Source organism: Corapipo altera, unplaced genomic scaffold (genome assembly GCF_003945725.1).
Source record: "Corapipo altera isolate COAL_440 unplaced genomic scaffold, ASM394572v1 297, whole genome shotgun sequence".
Lineage (NCBI taxonomy): Eukaryota > Metazoa > Chordata > Aves > Passeriformes > Pipridae > Corapipo > Corapipo altera.
This window is the reverse complement of record NW_020885047.1, coordinates 34,353-48,408: the sequence shown is the minus strand read 5'-3', so window position 1 is coordinate 48,408 and position 14,056 is coordinate 34,353. Positions and strand designations below refer to the sequence as shown.

Genomic DNA, 14,056 nt, shown 5'->3' with positions numbered 1-14,056 from the left:
GAGGGGAGTGGGAACAACGGGAACGGGGCCATGGGGCAGTGAGGGGAATGGGAACGGGAATGGGAACAACGGGAGTGGGGCCATGGGGGAGTGAAGGAGGGGAACAGGAACCTGCCCCGGGGTCTGAACCTGCTGCCCGTGGTTGCTCCCCGGGGGCTGAGGGATCTCCCCCACCCAGAGCCCTGCTGGTCTCTGCTCTCCCGGTGCAGCCCTGAGGGTGTTCAGGCTCTCCCTGGTAGGGGAGAGCCTGTGGGATGGCACCTTCCCCCCGACAGGAGGGCTTGGGGCTCCCGGTGTCGTGCCCTGGCCTGGCTGTGGGGGGATGTGCTGCGCTGGTGTTGGGGGTTCAGTGCTTTGGTAGTTTGCAGAACCTCTGAGAGCCTTGAGGTGTGGGTTTCACACACCCTGCTGAGGGCGGGTGTGCTGGGGGCTCGTGCTGCATCCTTTGGTTGTTCCTCTGTGGTGTCCATGCTGAGGGTTTGGTCACGGCATCGTGTCCCTTAAGAGCAGAGTTCAGCTGGGTTTGATCCTCAGGGTGTTACAGAATTGTCTCCATGGAGCAGGCAGGGGAAGCCTTGTAGGCACCAAGCTGTGCTGTGATTCAGCACAGGAAGGACATGGAGCTACTGGAGTGAGTGCAGAGGAGGCACCAAGGTGATCAGAAGGCTGGACCAGCTCTACTGGGAGGAAGAGCTGGGAGAGGTGAGACTGCTCAGCCTGGAGAAGCTTTAGTGTGAACTAACTGTGACCTTTCAGTATCTGAATCAGCTGACAAGAAAGATGGAGAGAGACTATTTACAAGGGTCTGGGTGACAGGACAGGGAGGCATGGCTTCCCACTGACAGAAGGTAGGTTTAGATTAGGTATTGGGAAGAAATTCCTCCCTGTGAGGGTGGCGAGGCCCTGGCACAGGTTGCCCAGAGAAGCTGTGGTTGCCACATCCCTGGAAGTGTCCAAGACCAGGCTGGATGGGGCTTGGAGCAACCTGGTCTAGTGGAAGGTGTCCCTGCCCATGGCAGGGGGTGGAATGGGATGGTGTTTAAGCTCCCTTCCAACCCAGACCATCCTGGGATTAGGGTCAGCCCTACGACTGGTGCCTGAGCTGCCCAGCCTGCTCAGGTGGAATAAGGGGGGTGTTATCAGTGCAGATATCCTGGCTGTACATCTGGGCCTCCCTCCTGCCCGGGAGCTCCAGCTGGAAGCTCTTGCTGGGCAGAGGAAGCTCTGTGTGCCCGTGGTCATTTTCTGCCTGTCTTGGGTTGGTGTTTTTTGGTGAGCCTGGCACTGTGTGCAGGGAACTTCAATCCATCCCTCTCCAGTCAGGGCCAGGTGAGTCACTGCTGGGAGAAACTGGGGCCACACCTGACTGGGAAGTGTCAGCACGTGTGTGGGTCACACTGCGCTGGGCACAGAGCTCCTGCTGCGGGGGCTTGTGGCACGTCAGCGGTGACACGAGCAATAAAGGAGAAGCAAAACCTCGGGGTACACCACACCCCTCCCCTCCTGGGGCCTGGAGGGTGAGCACAGCCTGGCCACGGGAGCAGCCCCTGGTTGGGGACTGTGCTGGGGCAGCAGCTCAGCCTCGGGTGCTGCAGCTGCATTTCCAGGCTCCTGCTGGGAGGGTGTTGGGCTGGAGCAGGGATTTTTCCCGGGGAGTGTGGCCTGTGCTTCAGCTTGAAAGGGTTAAGCTGAGGTTGGTGTTTATGTAACCAAAGAGGGAACTCCCAGAGATGAGTCCTTGGCTATCTCATGTGGTGATGCATCAGAAGGGCTTGAAGAAAGCCCGGCTTGTTGCTTGCGCTGAAATTACGTACTGGAACCCTGTGCTTCAGAGTTTCCCCGGCTGCCTGCGGGGGGCCGGGCTGGAATGTGCTTTCCCTGATGTGTGACTTGGACTGTGGAAGCCTTTTTTGTCCCTGAGGAGCTGGAGACTGGCCACAGCTGGCTGTGGGTGGAGGTAAGGTGTGCTGGGCTCCTGTACTCCCAGGTGCTGGCTGTGCCTTGCTCACGTGCCCGGGACTCAGCTGATGGGCAGGTTGGCTGAGGAAGGAGTTGTTCTGGTGGGGGGGTTCAGCGGGGGCTGCCAGGGCTGTTCCTGTCTCCCAGCTTGCAAAGATCAGCCTGTCCTTGCTTTCCCGGGTGCCTTCCAGTGGCACAGGGGTGCCCCAGCCCCTCGTGCTGCCCAGCGCCCTGGCATTTTTCCTTCTCTGGTCAGACAGATTCTGTGCCTGGTTTCGAGCGAACTTCTCGCTCAGGGAAGAAGTTGAATGAGTGTCCGTGCAGTTCCAAGAACCCTGTGAGTCAGGGCTCCGTTTCGGGAGCAGGCTTCCCTTCCCGGAAGGGCAGCGCAGCGGAACACGGGCTGCACTGACTCATACAATGGGCTTTTTTTATAGGGAGAGAGATATATATACACACATATGTTTATTTCTCTCAGAGAACGGTTCAGCTTCCAGAGCCCCCAGTAACGGGAACATCCCTGCACAGGGAATCTCCCCGGTGCTGTGCAGAGGGAGGGGAGCAGAGCCCACCCCGATCCGTGTGGGATAATGAGCCAGGGAAGGGCTGAGGCTTCCCCTGTGCATTCCACGTTATCTCTGGGGATGGAATTGTGTCGGGAAGGCTGAGCTGGCCATGGGAGGAGGGGCAGTGCAGACAGGATGGGCCTGGTTTGGCGCTGAAGAACAAAACAAAGTCCTGTGACTGAAACTTTGAAGGACACTATAGCCAAAAAGTAACTTTTGCCTGATTAAGGGTCGTTTATATATTAAAATACACACCCTGCATATGCTAATCAGCTTAATGAAGTACATGCTACCACATATGACTCTCTTACTCAACTCCCCACATAGATCATGCTGTATGTGGCATTGCAGGAGGAGGAGAAGAAGGTTGGGCTGTGTATGAGGGGGGCAGAAATTTCCCCTGGTGAGGATGAAGAGCCAAAAGCCCTTGGAGACAGTCAGTGGGAGACCTCCTCTCCCTGCTCCCAGGGTGGGATGATCCTGGTCTCCAAGGACCAGCTGGGACACAAGGGGTGTAGTTTTGGCCAAGTTTCTTACACTTAATGCAACAGCCTGCTTTCCTTGGGATCTGCCCTGCAAACATTCCCTGTAATAGCCCAGCCAGCGACTCCTCCACAGCCTGCCTGATCCAAGCTCCGCCTGCTCCCAGGGAAGCCTTTCCAATGGGAGCCCAGGCTCTGTCCCTGGGAGTGCTGATGACTCGGGTCTGAGCTGTCCCTGGCCAGGTTTGCCCGGGAAGGAGTGAGGCAACTCTGGGACCTGCCTTCCCATGCAGGAAGCTCCGTTGAATGTTGTGTTCGTGGAGGGTTTTGGTCATGTCCAACACAGCTTCCCACGAGCTGGGATTTGCCGTGAGCCAGGCTTAAATGTGAACTTGGCTTAATCCTCACTGATAAGTGTGCCCAGTGTGGTATTTGGGTGGGAGAAGGTGCAGCCTGATGTTGCTCATGTGATTCCCTGCGAAGGCCGCACAGAGAGGGAACAGAGTGTGACAAAACCCTCTGGGCCAGGTCTGCAGCTTCATCCCAAATGCATAACTGTGGTCAGAATAATCCAGAACCACAGCATCAAGTGCCTCTTGTTTCATATTACAGAGTCCTCGACCTTTTGCCCATCCAGCCTTCTCCAAGGTGATGACTCCTGTCTCCTGAGACGTTGGAAAACCTAGTTTGGAGGAAGAGTAAGGATACAGTTGATGCTGAACTACGTGAGTCCCTGTTTACAGTAACTCCACTGCACCAGCGAGCTGTCCAGCCCGATTGCACAACGGGTTCATCCCAGAGTTCCTGTGCGGGGGGGTTTCTCCAGTGGAAATGTTACTCACATGTTTCCAGCAGAGATGACGATGTTCAAGGAGGGGAGGAGTTTGTGAGGCACAGTCAGATGTTGGGTCTGTGCAGCTCTCTGGGCCTGGTGGCAGTGCTCTGCTGAGGTGTGAGGGCAGTGGGAGTTGGGAGTGCAGGGATGCAAAGTCTGCTGCAGGACTCCTCCCCTTATCTCCCTGGCTGTCCCTGCTCCTGGGGACAGGTACTGCTGGATGAATCAATGCAGTGACATCAGCTGTGTCCACGGGAGGGGCGGGGCTGCCACAGGGGGAACTGCTCTCACATCGAGTCCTTTATCACTCCCTTGCCTGGTGAAACACTGTGGCTCCTTTAAAACAGATAAGGGCAGCCCAAAAAATGTTTTCCACTCTACTGTAGTAACCTCTTAGGGAAGAACTCCCAGGGTTTGGTTTGAGTGAGGAAATGGAACTGTGCTTGGTTCCTCTTCACACCCACCCCCCAAAATATCTTTAAAAAGTGAGAGCACAAACATTGAATGTGATGATGTTTGTGAAAGTCTTTGAAGCTGTTTTCCAAGAGCTAAAGGTGTGCTGGGAACAAAGCTTCCCTTGGCTGGAGCTGGTGCATGTTGGACTCCAAATTTCAGCTGCATTGGATGTAGGTAGATGGAGATGTAACAAGGTCAGATCCTAAAGAGGTACAAAGAGAGAGGGGACTTTTTTCAAGGCTAAAAATAAATTTTTGAAAAGTCATTGCGAATTTAATTGAATCTCAGGATAACAACATGTTTATTTTCTATGCCCTTGTTGGGAAAGGTGAAAAATATTAATTTTTATGATCAGTTTCGTGCATTCTTAGCTGTTTGAGGAACAGACTCAAGCCTCTGAGGGACTTGGTGGGAGGCTGTGATGCCTTGGGGGGATCCCCCATGGAGGATCCCCCAAAGGCCCCCGGGCAGCAGCAGCAGCCACCCATGCACAGGGATAACTTGGGCACCTTCTTTCCGAGGTTTTTGGAATATGTTAATTTGCAAACTCGTTTTTGCTGTAAAACAAGCCTTAATTATCTTGACTTGTTCCCACTATGTCTCTCAAACAACTGTTGTAAGAAATGTTACTCTGAATAACGAGGCTGATTTATGCCTGGAGAAACACTCGGAGCCTCCAGCCCACCCCTGCTCTGCCAGGGCTGTGTGTAGACACACGAGTGGGCAGAGCCTCCAGTGCACCCGTGGGTGAGAGCCTTCCAGTACAAACGAGGGGTAGCAGGAGGGAATAACTCAGTGGCTCATGGGACGTGGTCTCTCTTCCCTTTCAAGAGCCGAGGATGAAGCGGCGAGCATCGGACAGAGGAGCTGGGGAAACATCCGCCAAGGCAAAGGCTCTGTGCGCGGGGATTTCTGGGAATAACGCCAAGAGAGCAGGTCCTTTCATCCTGGGTGAGCAGGGACGGGGGATTTGCACTTGTCAGGGGAGCTGCTGGTGGCAAAACTGAGAACAAAAGGCACTGTGGAGTGAGGGAAAGCAGGTGTGGAACTCGGTGTCTTACCCAAGAGCACGGGTCAGTGGATGTGCAGAACAGCCTGGGGTGGGCTGAGGAGGTGTGGGATACCAGTGCAGCAAGGCAGGCAGAGCCTTGGAGAGAAATATGAGCCCTCATTTTTATCTCTTTTTTTTTTTTTAAACTACATTGTTAAACTTTATTAAAGAGCGAATTCATCTGGGTGCTTTTTGGTCTGGGAAGATGTTTGACCCTGCTGACCTGGAATGTGCTGTCACATCAGCACAGGGACAATGTAATACTGCACTAGTGGCCACTAGAAGTGGTATGTGCCAAGGCAAGGCCCCTCTGCCAGCTCTGAAGAGTTACTAGAATAGTTGTTGGTTCAGAACTAGTTCTATAAACTGTCAAAAATAGTAGACTTTACCGTGGAAACTAATGGATGATCAGTTGGAGCTGATTGATTTAAACTGAAGAGTGGAAACTCTGTGTTAACTTGGAATTTGGGCAAATTTGGGCACACGTGAGCCATCCCTGCAGAGGTGGCAGCTGGTTCCCAGGTGTGGCAGGAGCAGTTGCCATGGGTGTTGCTGTGTGGTTCAGACATGCACAAATGAGGGCTTCTGCAGGCAGCTGGGCCACGGTTGGGCTTTGATAAATGTTTCTCCGGGGAACAAATGAAACATTGTCCCAAAAGGTTTCAGAGTTTGACTTTTGGGTTTTTTTAGCTTTCAATTTGTGGAAACGCATTCAGGCCCCTGCAAAAAGGGAACTTGGTTTCAGCAAACGTAGCTGCGTGACGCTGATGTAACCCGGGTTAGTCACTGCTGCTGGAGGGAAAACAAGTCTGTCTCTGCTTTCTGCTGTAGGTCCACGTTTAGGTAACTCCCCTGTGCCAAGTATTGTTCAGTGTTTGGCAAGAAAGGACGGGACAGATGACTTTTATCAGCTGAAGGTAAGCAAACTGCAGCTCCCAGATCTCCAGGGCTCCTCAGCCCCGTGCAGGGAGTGGTGTGGGCTGAGCCAGTGCAGTCAGACACGGCTGCTGGAGCTGCCCCTCGGCAGGGCAGCGCTGCCAGGCACAGATCTGTGTCCACATCAGCCCTGAGACAGGGCTTCTGCTGCTCTCCCAGAGCCCTTGGATCTGTGCCTGGAATAGGGCAGCTCCAGGAGGGAAAAATCACCTGGCATGTTTGCAAACAGCCACCTGAGCCCCTTTTCTGTGGTTATGAAGCTGCTGCTGCACATTCTGCATGGAGGGTGCTGGGTTCAGCCAGGTCCATGGCAAGGACACATCCATGAGAGCAATTCCATCAGCTGTTAAACACATGGGAATGCCAAGACTGAGAGAGGGCAGGGAACGTGTGGGTTTTTCTGGGAGCCGTAAAGATCTTTTCCCTTTTCCTGAAGATTCTCACCTTAGAAGAAAGGGGTGATAAAGGAATAGAAACCCAGGAGGAGCGACAGGGCAAGATGCTGCTGCACACAGAGTATTCTCTCCTTTCCCTGCTCCACAACCAGGAAGGAGTGGTCCATCATCACGGGCTCTTCCAGGTACACTGCTCACCATCCAGGCTGGGGCAATGCCAGGGGTTGCTGATGGATTGAGCTGCTTTTTTTTAATGTACTGTTTGTGCTGACTCCATTCTTGTGTGTCCAGAGTTCCAGCACTGAGATTAACCACTGCTGCTTCAAACAGGGGCTCTGCAGAGTTCAGTGGGATGTAACAGAGTTTGGGATTTGGGAAATGTGAGAACATTCACAAGTGGGACAGGCATTCAGCACTGTCCCCTTCAACAGCTGCTTCAGTGGCAAATTAACTAACATCTTTTAAAATTAAATTTGTGCTTTCTGGTCTTTACGGCTGGACGGGGCTTGGAGCACCCTGGGCTGGTGGAAGGTGTCCCTGCCCGTGGCAGGGGGTGGCACTGGATGAGCTTTAATGTGCCTTCCAAGCAGTCTGTGATTCTGTGTGATTCATGAAGTAGAGCTCCTGCATCTTTCTGAAATCCCACCTCTGGGCACAGGCCAAGCACTGTGATTGCATTTGCTTCTTTTGAGCTGGCCCTGCAGTTGTTTGTTCTCCCAGCTCTGTACCCGTGCCCTGAGGCTGCCCTGAAGGGTTGCTGCTGTGTTTGCCTCCCCGCAGGACCGGGCCTGTGAAATTATAGAAGATCTGGAAGCCAACAGGATGGTGAGGAAGATGAAGAAGCGCATTTGCCTGGTGCTGGACTGTCTCTGTGCTCACGATTTCAGTGACAAAACAGCAGATCTGATCAATCTGCAGCATTATGTCATTAAAGAGAAGAGACTCAGCGAGCGGGAGACAGTGGTGATATTTTATGACGTGGTACGAGTGGTAGAAGCATTACACAAGGTGAGAGCTTCCTTACCCCTCCAGTGCTGGGAGGCTGAGTTTTCCCACATTAGCATAATAGGTGCTTTCAAACTTCCTGGTGCAGGCAGTGGCCAGGTTACAGGAGATGGATGTTGGCAGTGTTCTGTACAAAACCTCCTGCCCCAAGCCCTAAGAGCATTCCCTTCCCTTCCTGCTCCTCACGTTTCTGGATGATCAGGTGGTGTCTGTGGGCTGTGGAGAGGGGCCAGCTGAGGGCAGGGCAGGGGAACCACAGTGTGGTAACCTCAGCCAGGGGAGAGCAGAGCCTGATCAAACACAGGAAACAAAAGCTGTTTCCTTTTGAAGCAAAATAAATCACAATGTAAGAATCGATTTGTGGGTTCAGAACCTCAGGCTGTAAGTTTGAGATCAATGAACTAGAAAGTGTTGCAGTAAAAGTGGATTCTGTGGATGCTGGATTTCTTACCCCGTGGCACAGGACACTGCAGGGCAGCACAGCATGGGGCTGCTGAGGGAATGCTCATCACAGTGGCCTTACTGAGCCTGGACACTTCAGCTTCAGATCTCTCAAGTCTGAGAGCTCTTTGTGTTAGAGTAGCAAATTTGCTTGTTCTGTCCTGATCAGGATCAAAGTGAAGTGCACAAAGTACCCAGAATGGAACCTGACCTGCAGTCTTGACCTGAGTTATTTCTGAGAATGAAGATGCCATGATTTCCTTTTAGTGTTCCGGTCTGAGTGTGGAATTTACACTTCTAAATAGGCTTTTGCTTATGTTATACTCTTATATTTTTTACAGAAAAATATTGTGCACAGAGACTTGAAACTAGGAAACATGGTGCTAAATAAAAGGTAAGAGTGCCAGAGAACTGCTGTCCTGGCAGTGCTCTTGTTTCTTCCCCAAAGCAGATTTCTAATAGAAACACAGTCAAAGGCAGCACTTGTAGAGCCCTCTCATGCAGGAGAGTGAGGGAAAAATACAGACCCAGCCTGAAGTTATATCCAAAGTTTATCTCCAAAAAGGAATTGAGCCCCACTTAGATAGTTTACTCTTCCCCCCATCTTAGTGACCCCTTGTCAACACTTCCTTTTGGATTCTAACTGCTGAAAACTGAATTTTGTAATAATTCAGAAACCTGCAAGAGAAGTACTGATTTTATGTACATTTACAAAAAGAAGAATTAAATGTGGTGGTTGGTTCTGTTCCCATCATCCACTCTCCATTGGGCCAAGAGCATTCCCAGCCCTGCAGGCTGTCCTACAATCACAGCAGTGTTAGATCTGACTGTTGCACTGCTGTGTTTTTGCTAGCAGTAAAATATTGACTTATCTAAACAAAAGCTCTTCTGTGCAGTGTGTGTTTGTGTCTGAGGCAGCTCCCTTGTTCCAGGGGGGGGTTGATGGGAGCCTCCACTGGAACACGCCGTGGGTGCTGGGTGCTGTGCAGAGGGGCAGCAGCTCAGGGCAGTGGGTCATGACCTGGCCCTGCTTGCTGGCTCCCTGGGGCTCTTCAGTGTCTTGGGTTCTGTGTTATTTAACTGACACCTAGTTCAGCTCAGATACTCTGCTCTGCCCTCCAGTATTACGTTACTGACTAAATATTTTGCACTGACTTGAGGAATGAGTGGAATTCATCCTTTTCACACTGTCTGGTTTTCCGTGGAATGAATAAAAAGCTGGAAGGCTGGAGGTCTGCAGTCTCTGAGTCTGTTGTACAAAGCCTGCAGGCTCACTGGGCTCACAGCTTGCTGCTTCTCCTCCCTAACACTGAAAGCAAACAGGTTTTACCTACAGAGTTTGAACTTGGTTCCCCCCCCACACACACACAGAGCAGCTGCTGCCTTTCGGGGCCACCTCTGAGTTGTTTCTGTAGAGCTGCTGTAAGATAAATCTCACCTGCCTGCTGCTTTGATTCTCCTCCTTGCTGAAGAGGCAGGCAAAGGTTGGTGCTTTGAAGGATCCCCACAGAACTTCCCTTCTTTTGTGGGCACAGAGTGCAGGGGAGCACCCAGGGCACCGCTGGCAGGGGGAGGTATTTGAAGCTCTGTCAACACACTGGCCAGAGTCATTCCTTGTGGCTGTTTTTGCTCTTTACTTTCCATCTCTGTTTTTGCTCTTTACTGACAAGCTTTGGTGAGGGAGGGCTGTAGCCTGTGCAGCAGTGAGTCATGGGAAGGGTGGGAGAGGCGTGAGAACCATCTCCATGGAGAGGACCAGCCGGAGCAGGAACAAAGATCTGAGCTCACCAGGAGCCAGGTCCCTCCTCGTGGTGGGGCATGAAGGTGCCACTGAGGTCCTGACATGTCCCACCTGAGGGTCCCTCAGACCTTGTCCCCCAAGAGACATTAAAGCCTCCCAGGTTTCCCCACTGGGCAGTGCAGGAGTTGGGTGATTACAGATTAGATCAAATTTCAGGGACTAAATAAAACCAAGCAACCCTGAACATTTTAGTGTCCTGTAGAACACTTAGTCTTTTAAATCCTTAACAAATCCTGCAGCTTGTTATTCAGCCAGGGAAGTCTCCTGACAGTTGTAGCTAACACTTCTTAAACACCAGTCTGTCTGTTTTAATAACCAGCTCTCCATTTCCAACCCACACTTGGTTCTGTTTCACTTGTCTGTAAGACTGGCTGGGAATGTTCCTTGGTTATTGTGACTGACTTAATCCATTCTCTCAGGTTCTGGTTGTGAAATACTTTTCAAGAATATAGAAATCTTCCAGACAGTGTTTTTCTACTCACACCTTTAAAGTTGTAAGTTAAAATTGAAAATATCTGAGTGACGTGGAAGGTTTAATGTGACAGTAGTTTTGTAATGAGAAATGGAAAAATTCATTAATGGGAGCTGGCAGTGCCGTAGGGAAGTAGGGGTGTCCTAACAGAGAAATTTTGTGTCCCTGCAGCTCTGCCTTTCCTGTAGGAGGGTTTTGGGTGTTGATCAGGGTTTGTGTTCACCTGTGTGTGGAGAGCAGTCCTGCAGATCACGTGGAACTGCCACCAGGCTCCTGTGTGGGACAGTTGGGTGACACAAAAGGGGTTGTACTGAGTGTGATCAGAGCTCCTGCAGCTCATCTGGTGACACAAACACACAGTGTTTACACACAGTGCCTGGGGGCCAGGCACGGGGCAGCCCTTCCACTGCGTGTTTTCCCTCAGCTCCCAGAAAGTGTTGTGTGAAGAAGATGCTTTGGATTGGCAGTTGGGAAGTGCAGGGCAGAATCAGTAGCTGAAAGGCTGGGATGCTCCTGGGAGACTGGCCAAGGCACCTGTGTGGCTGCAAGGTGGGCCAGGTACCACCCTGTGCTTACATGTGCCACCCAGCCTGGGTGTGGACATTGCCATGGCTGTAACAGAGGCCCTCTGATTCCCCTGTGAGAGCCTTGCAAGCTGTGCTGACAGGTGTGGAATCCCTTCCCTTTGTGATGGAGTTCATCTTACAGCTCCCTGTGTCCTTTCCCAGCACTTCAAGCTTCCCAAAAAGCCCCCCAGGCACACAGCTCTGTTCTGGAGTCAACTCCCTCTGTCTGTGCTGTGTGGTTCCCTGACAGCTTGTGCTTCTCCCCAGGACTCATCGGATCACCATCACCAACTTCTGCCTGGGGAAGCACCTGGTGAGTGAGGACGACCTGCTGAAGGACCAGCGTGGGAGCCCTGCCTACATCAGCCCGGACGTGCTCAGCGGTAGGAATTCCCCCAGCCCCAGCTCAGCGCTTGTTTCAGTCATTTGTGCCTCCTGACAATAAATAAACCCGCCTGTTGTGTCCCCATATGTACCTGCCTTCATCAGGGCCCAGTTAGGAGGCTTGATCTGCTTTTCCAGCTGGGAAAGTTGGAGGGAGGGAGTGAGCGTGACTTTTTTCTTAGGGCTTGTCTGAACTTCAAAGCTAATTCAGAGCTCCTGCCTGTTCCCTAATAAGTCTGACTGCAGACAAGACGTTTGCTTTCCCACGTCTGAATCTTGTTTCTGAGGCATCTCTTAAGCTGCAGGTAAATCCCTGGATCTAGGGGGCAGCCAGTCCAGATCCCACCAGGATATCAGAGTATTCGAGTTGTGCACTAAGAGGAGCAGTTGCTGCAGCTGCTGCTCACTTCCAGCAGGAACTGGTGACCCTCTGGGCAGCTTCTGGGCCGACAGAGAGGAGTTACTTAAAAATAAAGGAATGATGAGGGCAGGCCAGAACCGTCTGTCTGGGCTGGATCCCCTCTCCAGCAGCCTGGCCTGTGCCTTGTCTCCAGCAGAGGCCTTGAGCTGAGTCTGGCACAGAACAGCATTCCCTGATGTCCTCCTGCCTTTAGTTGTTCCCAGTGCGTGGGGCTGTTGGAAACAGCTGTGGTTTCTGTCTGTTCAGTTGCTTCAGGAGGTTTCTCTTCCATGAGCTCTAAGCTCTGCTCCTCTACCAGCCTTTGAGCAGCCACTGGTGGTCCTGGTTGGGGGGGTTTCTTCTCACCCAGGTGAACTGGCCTAGTGTTGAAGGGTACAGGTGGGACTGTGCATATGAAACCTCTCCCTCTGTAGATCCAGATGTTGGGCATTAGCTCAGGAGTTCCTTGTTCCTGGTGTCCTGGCTGGATTTCAGAAAGGCCCTCGGAGGGAGCAGGTCCTGGGACATCCACCCCAGTGGACTCCCCTGAGGAGGTTTGTTTACAGGCAGCAGGAACAAACATAGCTGAGCTCTTCCGTTGTGATCTGCCAGGCAGGTTTGAGGTGCTTCCCTCCCGGGCAGGACTGAGCCAGGAAGGGAGCAGAGGCAGGCAGGGTGGTGGATCCTGGCTTTTTTGCAGGCCTTTCCTGTTCTGCAGGATATCCTGAGGCCCTTGTGACCAGATGGGTGACAGGAGCCAACTGCTGTGCAGGAGGTTGGAGTGGTTGTGGCTCAAGTGGCTGGAAGAGGCTGCAGGGAGCTGCTCCTTCCTGCTCCAGGGTGCTGATGTGTCCACGACTTCAGCCCAGCTCCCCTCCTATGTTTCTTCTAAGGGCACTCTCGGAGGTGGAAGTGGCCTGCCTGGAGGCCACAGGGCACTGAACAGGCTGTCTTGGCTGATCACTGGCACCTGAGGCTGTTTGAGACCCTGCAAGGCACAGCCTTAGCTCAGGACTCATCCTGCACTGCCCAGCTTGGCCCTTGCTGCCACTGCCCTGCCCTGGCTCTGGGGTCTGTGATCAACCCTTCTCTCCAAAACGTTCTCCCAAAATGGCTCAGTCTGTAGTTCCCTTCCAGGCATTAAGGGAAAAGTTACTTGAGGACATTCCAGGCATCACCCCCAGCTCGGAGCATCCCTCTGTATTGCTGGTGCTCCTGTGCAGGCGAGGCTGGAACGCCTGAGGAATTAATCACTGTTGTGGGGCTCCAGGAGAAACTGTCTCTTCTGAGGGATGGCTGCTGAAATGTCACAGCAGGAAAAGTTGGAGGGGGAGGAGGGAGAGGTGCCTTTTTATGAGCATATAAAGCAAAGAATAATTAGTACAAATACCAAATGCTGCAGCAGTGACTCACTGTGTGAGTCAGAGGAAGTTGTTTCCTCAGTCCTGTGCTGTGCTGCAGCACTGGGGTTTGGTTTGGTGACCCTCGTCCGTGCTGCTGTGGGCTGATTGCTGTGACTGAAGGGGCTTGGAAGCAACGTTTCCATCAGGTGGATCCCGGGGCTGCAGCAGCCTTGAGAATGTCTGTTGTGCAGGGAAACACCTTCCTGTGCCCTCCGTGACTTTGCAGCTGGCTCCAGTGGCTGTGTGCTGGATCCATCCCAGAGGCAAAACCCCATCACCATGGGCTCAGTCTTATCCTTCCTGGGCTTCTTTCCTGCCTCTCCCTGCCCTGTGCTCTCTGGCCCTTGAATTTCCCCTCCCTTGGTCTGGACTTGCAGGCCAGTGGATCTGTGGAACCTGCCAGGCTGTAGGGATGGTGAGGGGCGGTGACCTGGGAACTCCAGCACAGGTCACAGCAGTTCTGATTACCTGATGCCCTTGGATCATGTCAGGGTCATTCAGCAGGGGCATTCCTGTTCCACAGGGGATGGGAGGGCACCTGTGTGGAGATGGACAGTTTGCTTATTCACAGAGGATGCACCCTGGGGGGAGTTTTGGTGCCCTGTGATAAGGAAGTATTTCAGTGGAGGCTCAGTGAAGGCCGTGCAGGGTGCCTGCCTGGGGAGGTGAGGGGGTCACCAGGCCCGTGCTCTGCAGCGTTGGCAGGGTGTGTGTCCCTTGTCCCCTCAGGTCGGCCGTACCGTGGGAAGCCCAGCGACATGTGGGCACTGGGGGTGGTGCTGTTCACGATGCTCTACGGCCAGTTCCCCTTCTACGACAGCATACCTCAGGAGCTCTTCCGCAAAATCAAGGCTGCCGAGTACACCATCCCCGAGTGAGTACAGCCTACCCCCAGGGGAGTACA

General features: G+C 52.8%; 1 protein-coding gene across 1 annotated transcript in view; it reads left to right on the top strand.

Annotated features, from left to right (window-relative positions):
- The first annotated feature begins 1,714 nt into the window (after nt 1-1,714).
- STK40 (serine/threonine kinase 40) overlaps nt 1,715-14,056 on the top strand; it is a 14,443-nt gene continuing 2,101 nt past the window's right edge. Inside the window, exons 1-9 of the mRNA XM_027668666.1 lie at nt 1,715-1,957; nt 3,620-3,732; nt 5,130-5,249; nt 6,181-6,266; nt 6,722-6,865; nt 7,461-7,688; nt 8,468-8,520; nt 11,233-11,348; nt 13,882-14,026. Of these exons, the coding sequence (XP_027524467.1) occupies nt 5,138-5,249; nt 6,181-6,266; nt 6,722-6,865; nt 7,461-7,688; nt 8,468-8,520; nt 11,233-11,348; nt 13,882-14,026 (884 nt within the window). The 5' untranslated portion in view covers nt 1,715-1,957; nt 3,620-3,732; nt 5,130-5,137. The remainder of the gene's footprint in view (nt 1,958-3,619; nt 3,733-5,129; nt 5,250-6,180; nt 6,267-6,721; nt 6,866-7,460; nt 7,689-8,467; nt 8,521-11,232; nt 11,349-13,881; nt 14,027-14,056) is intronic.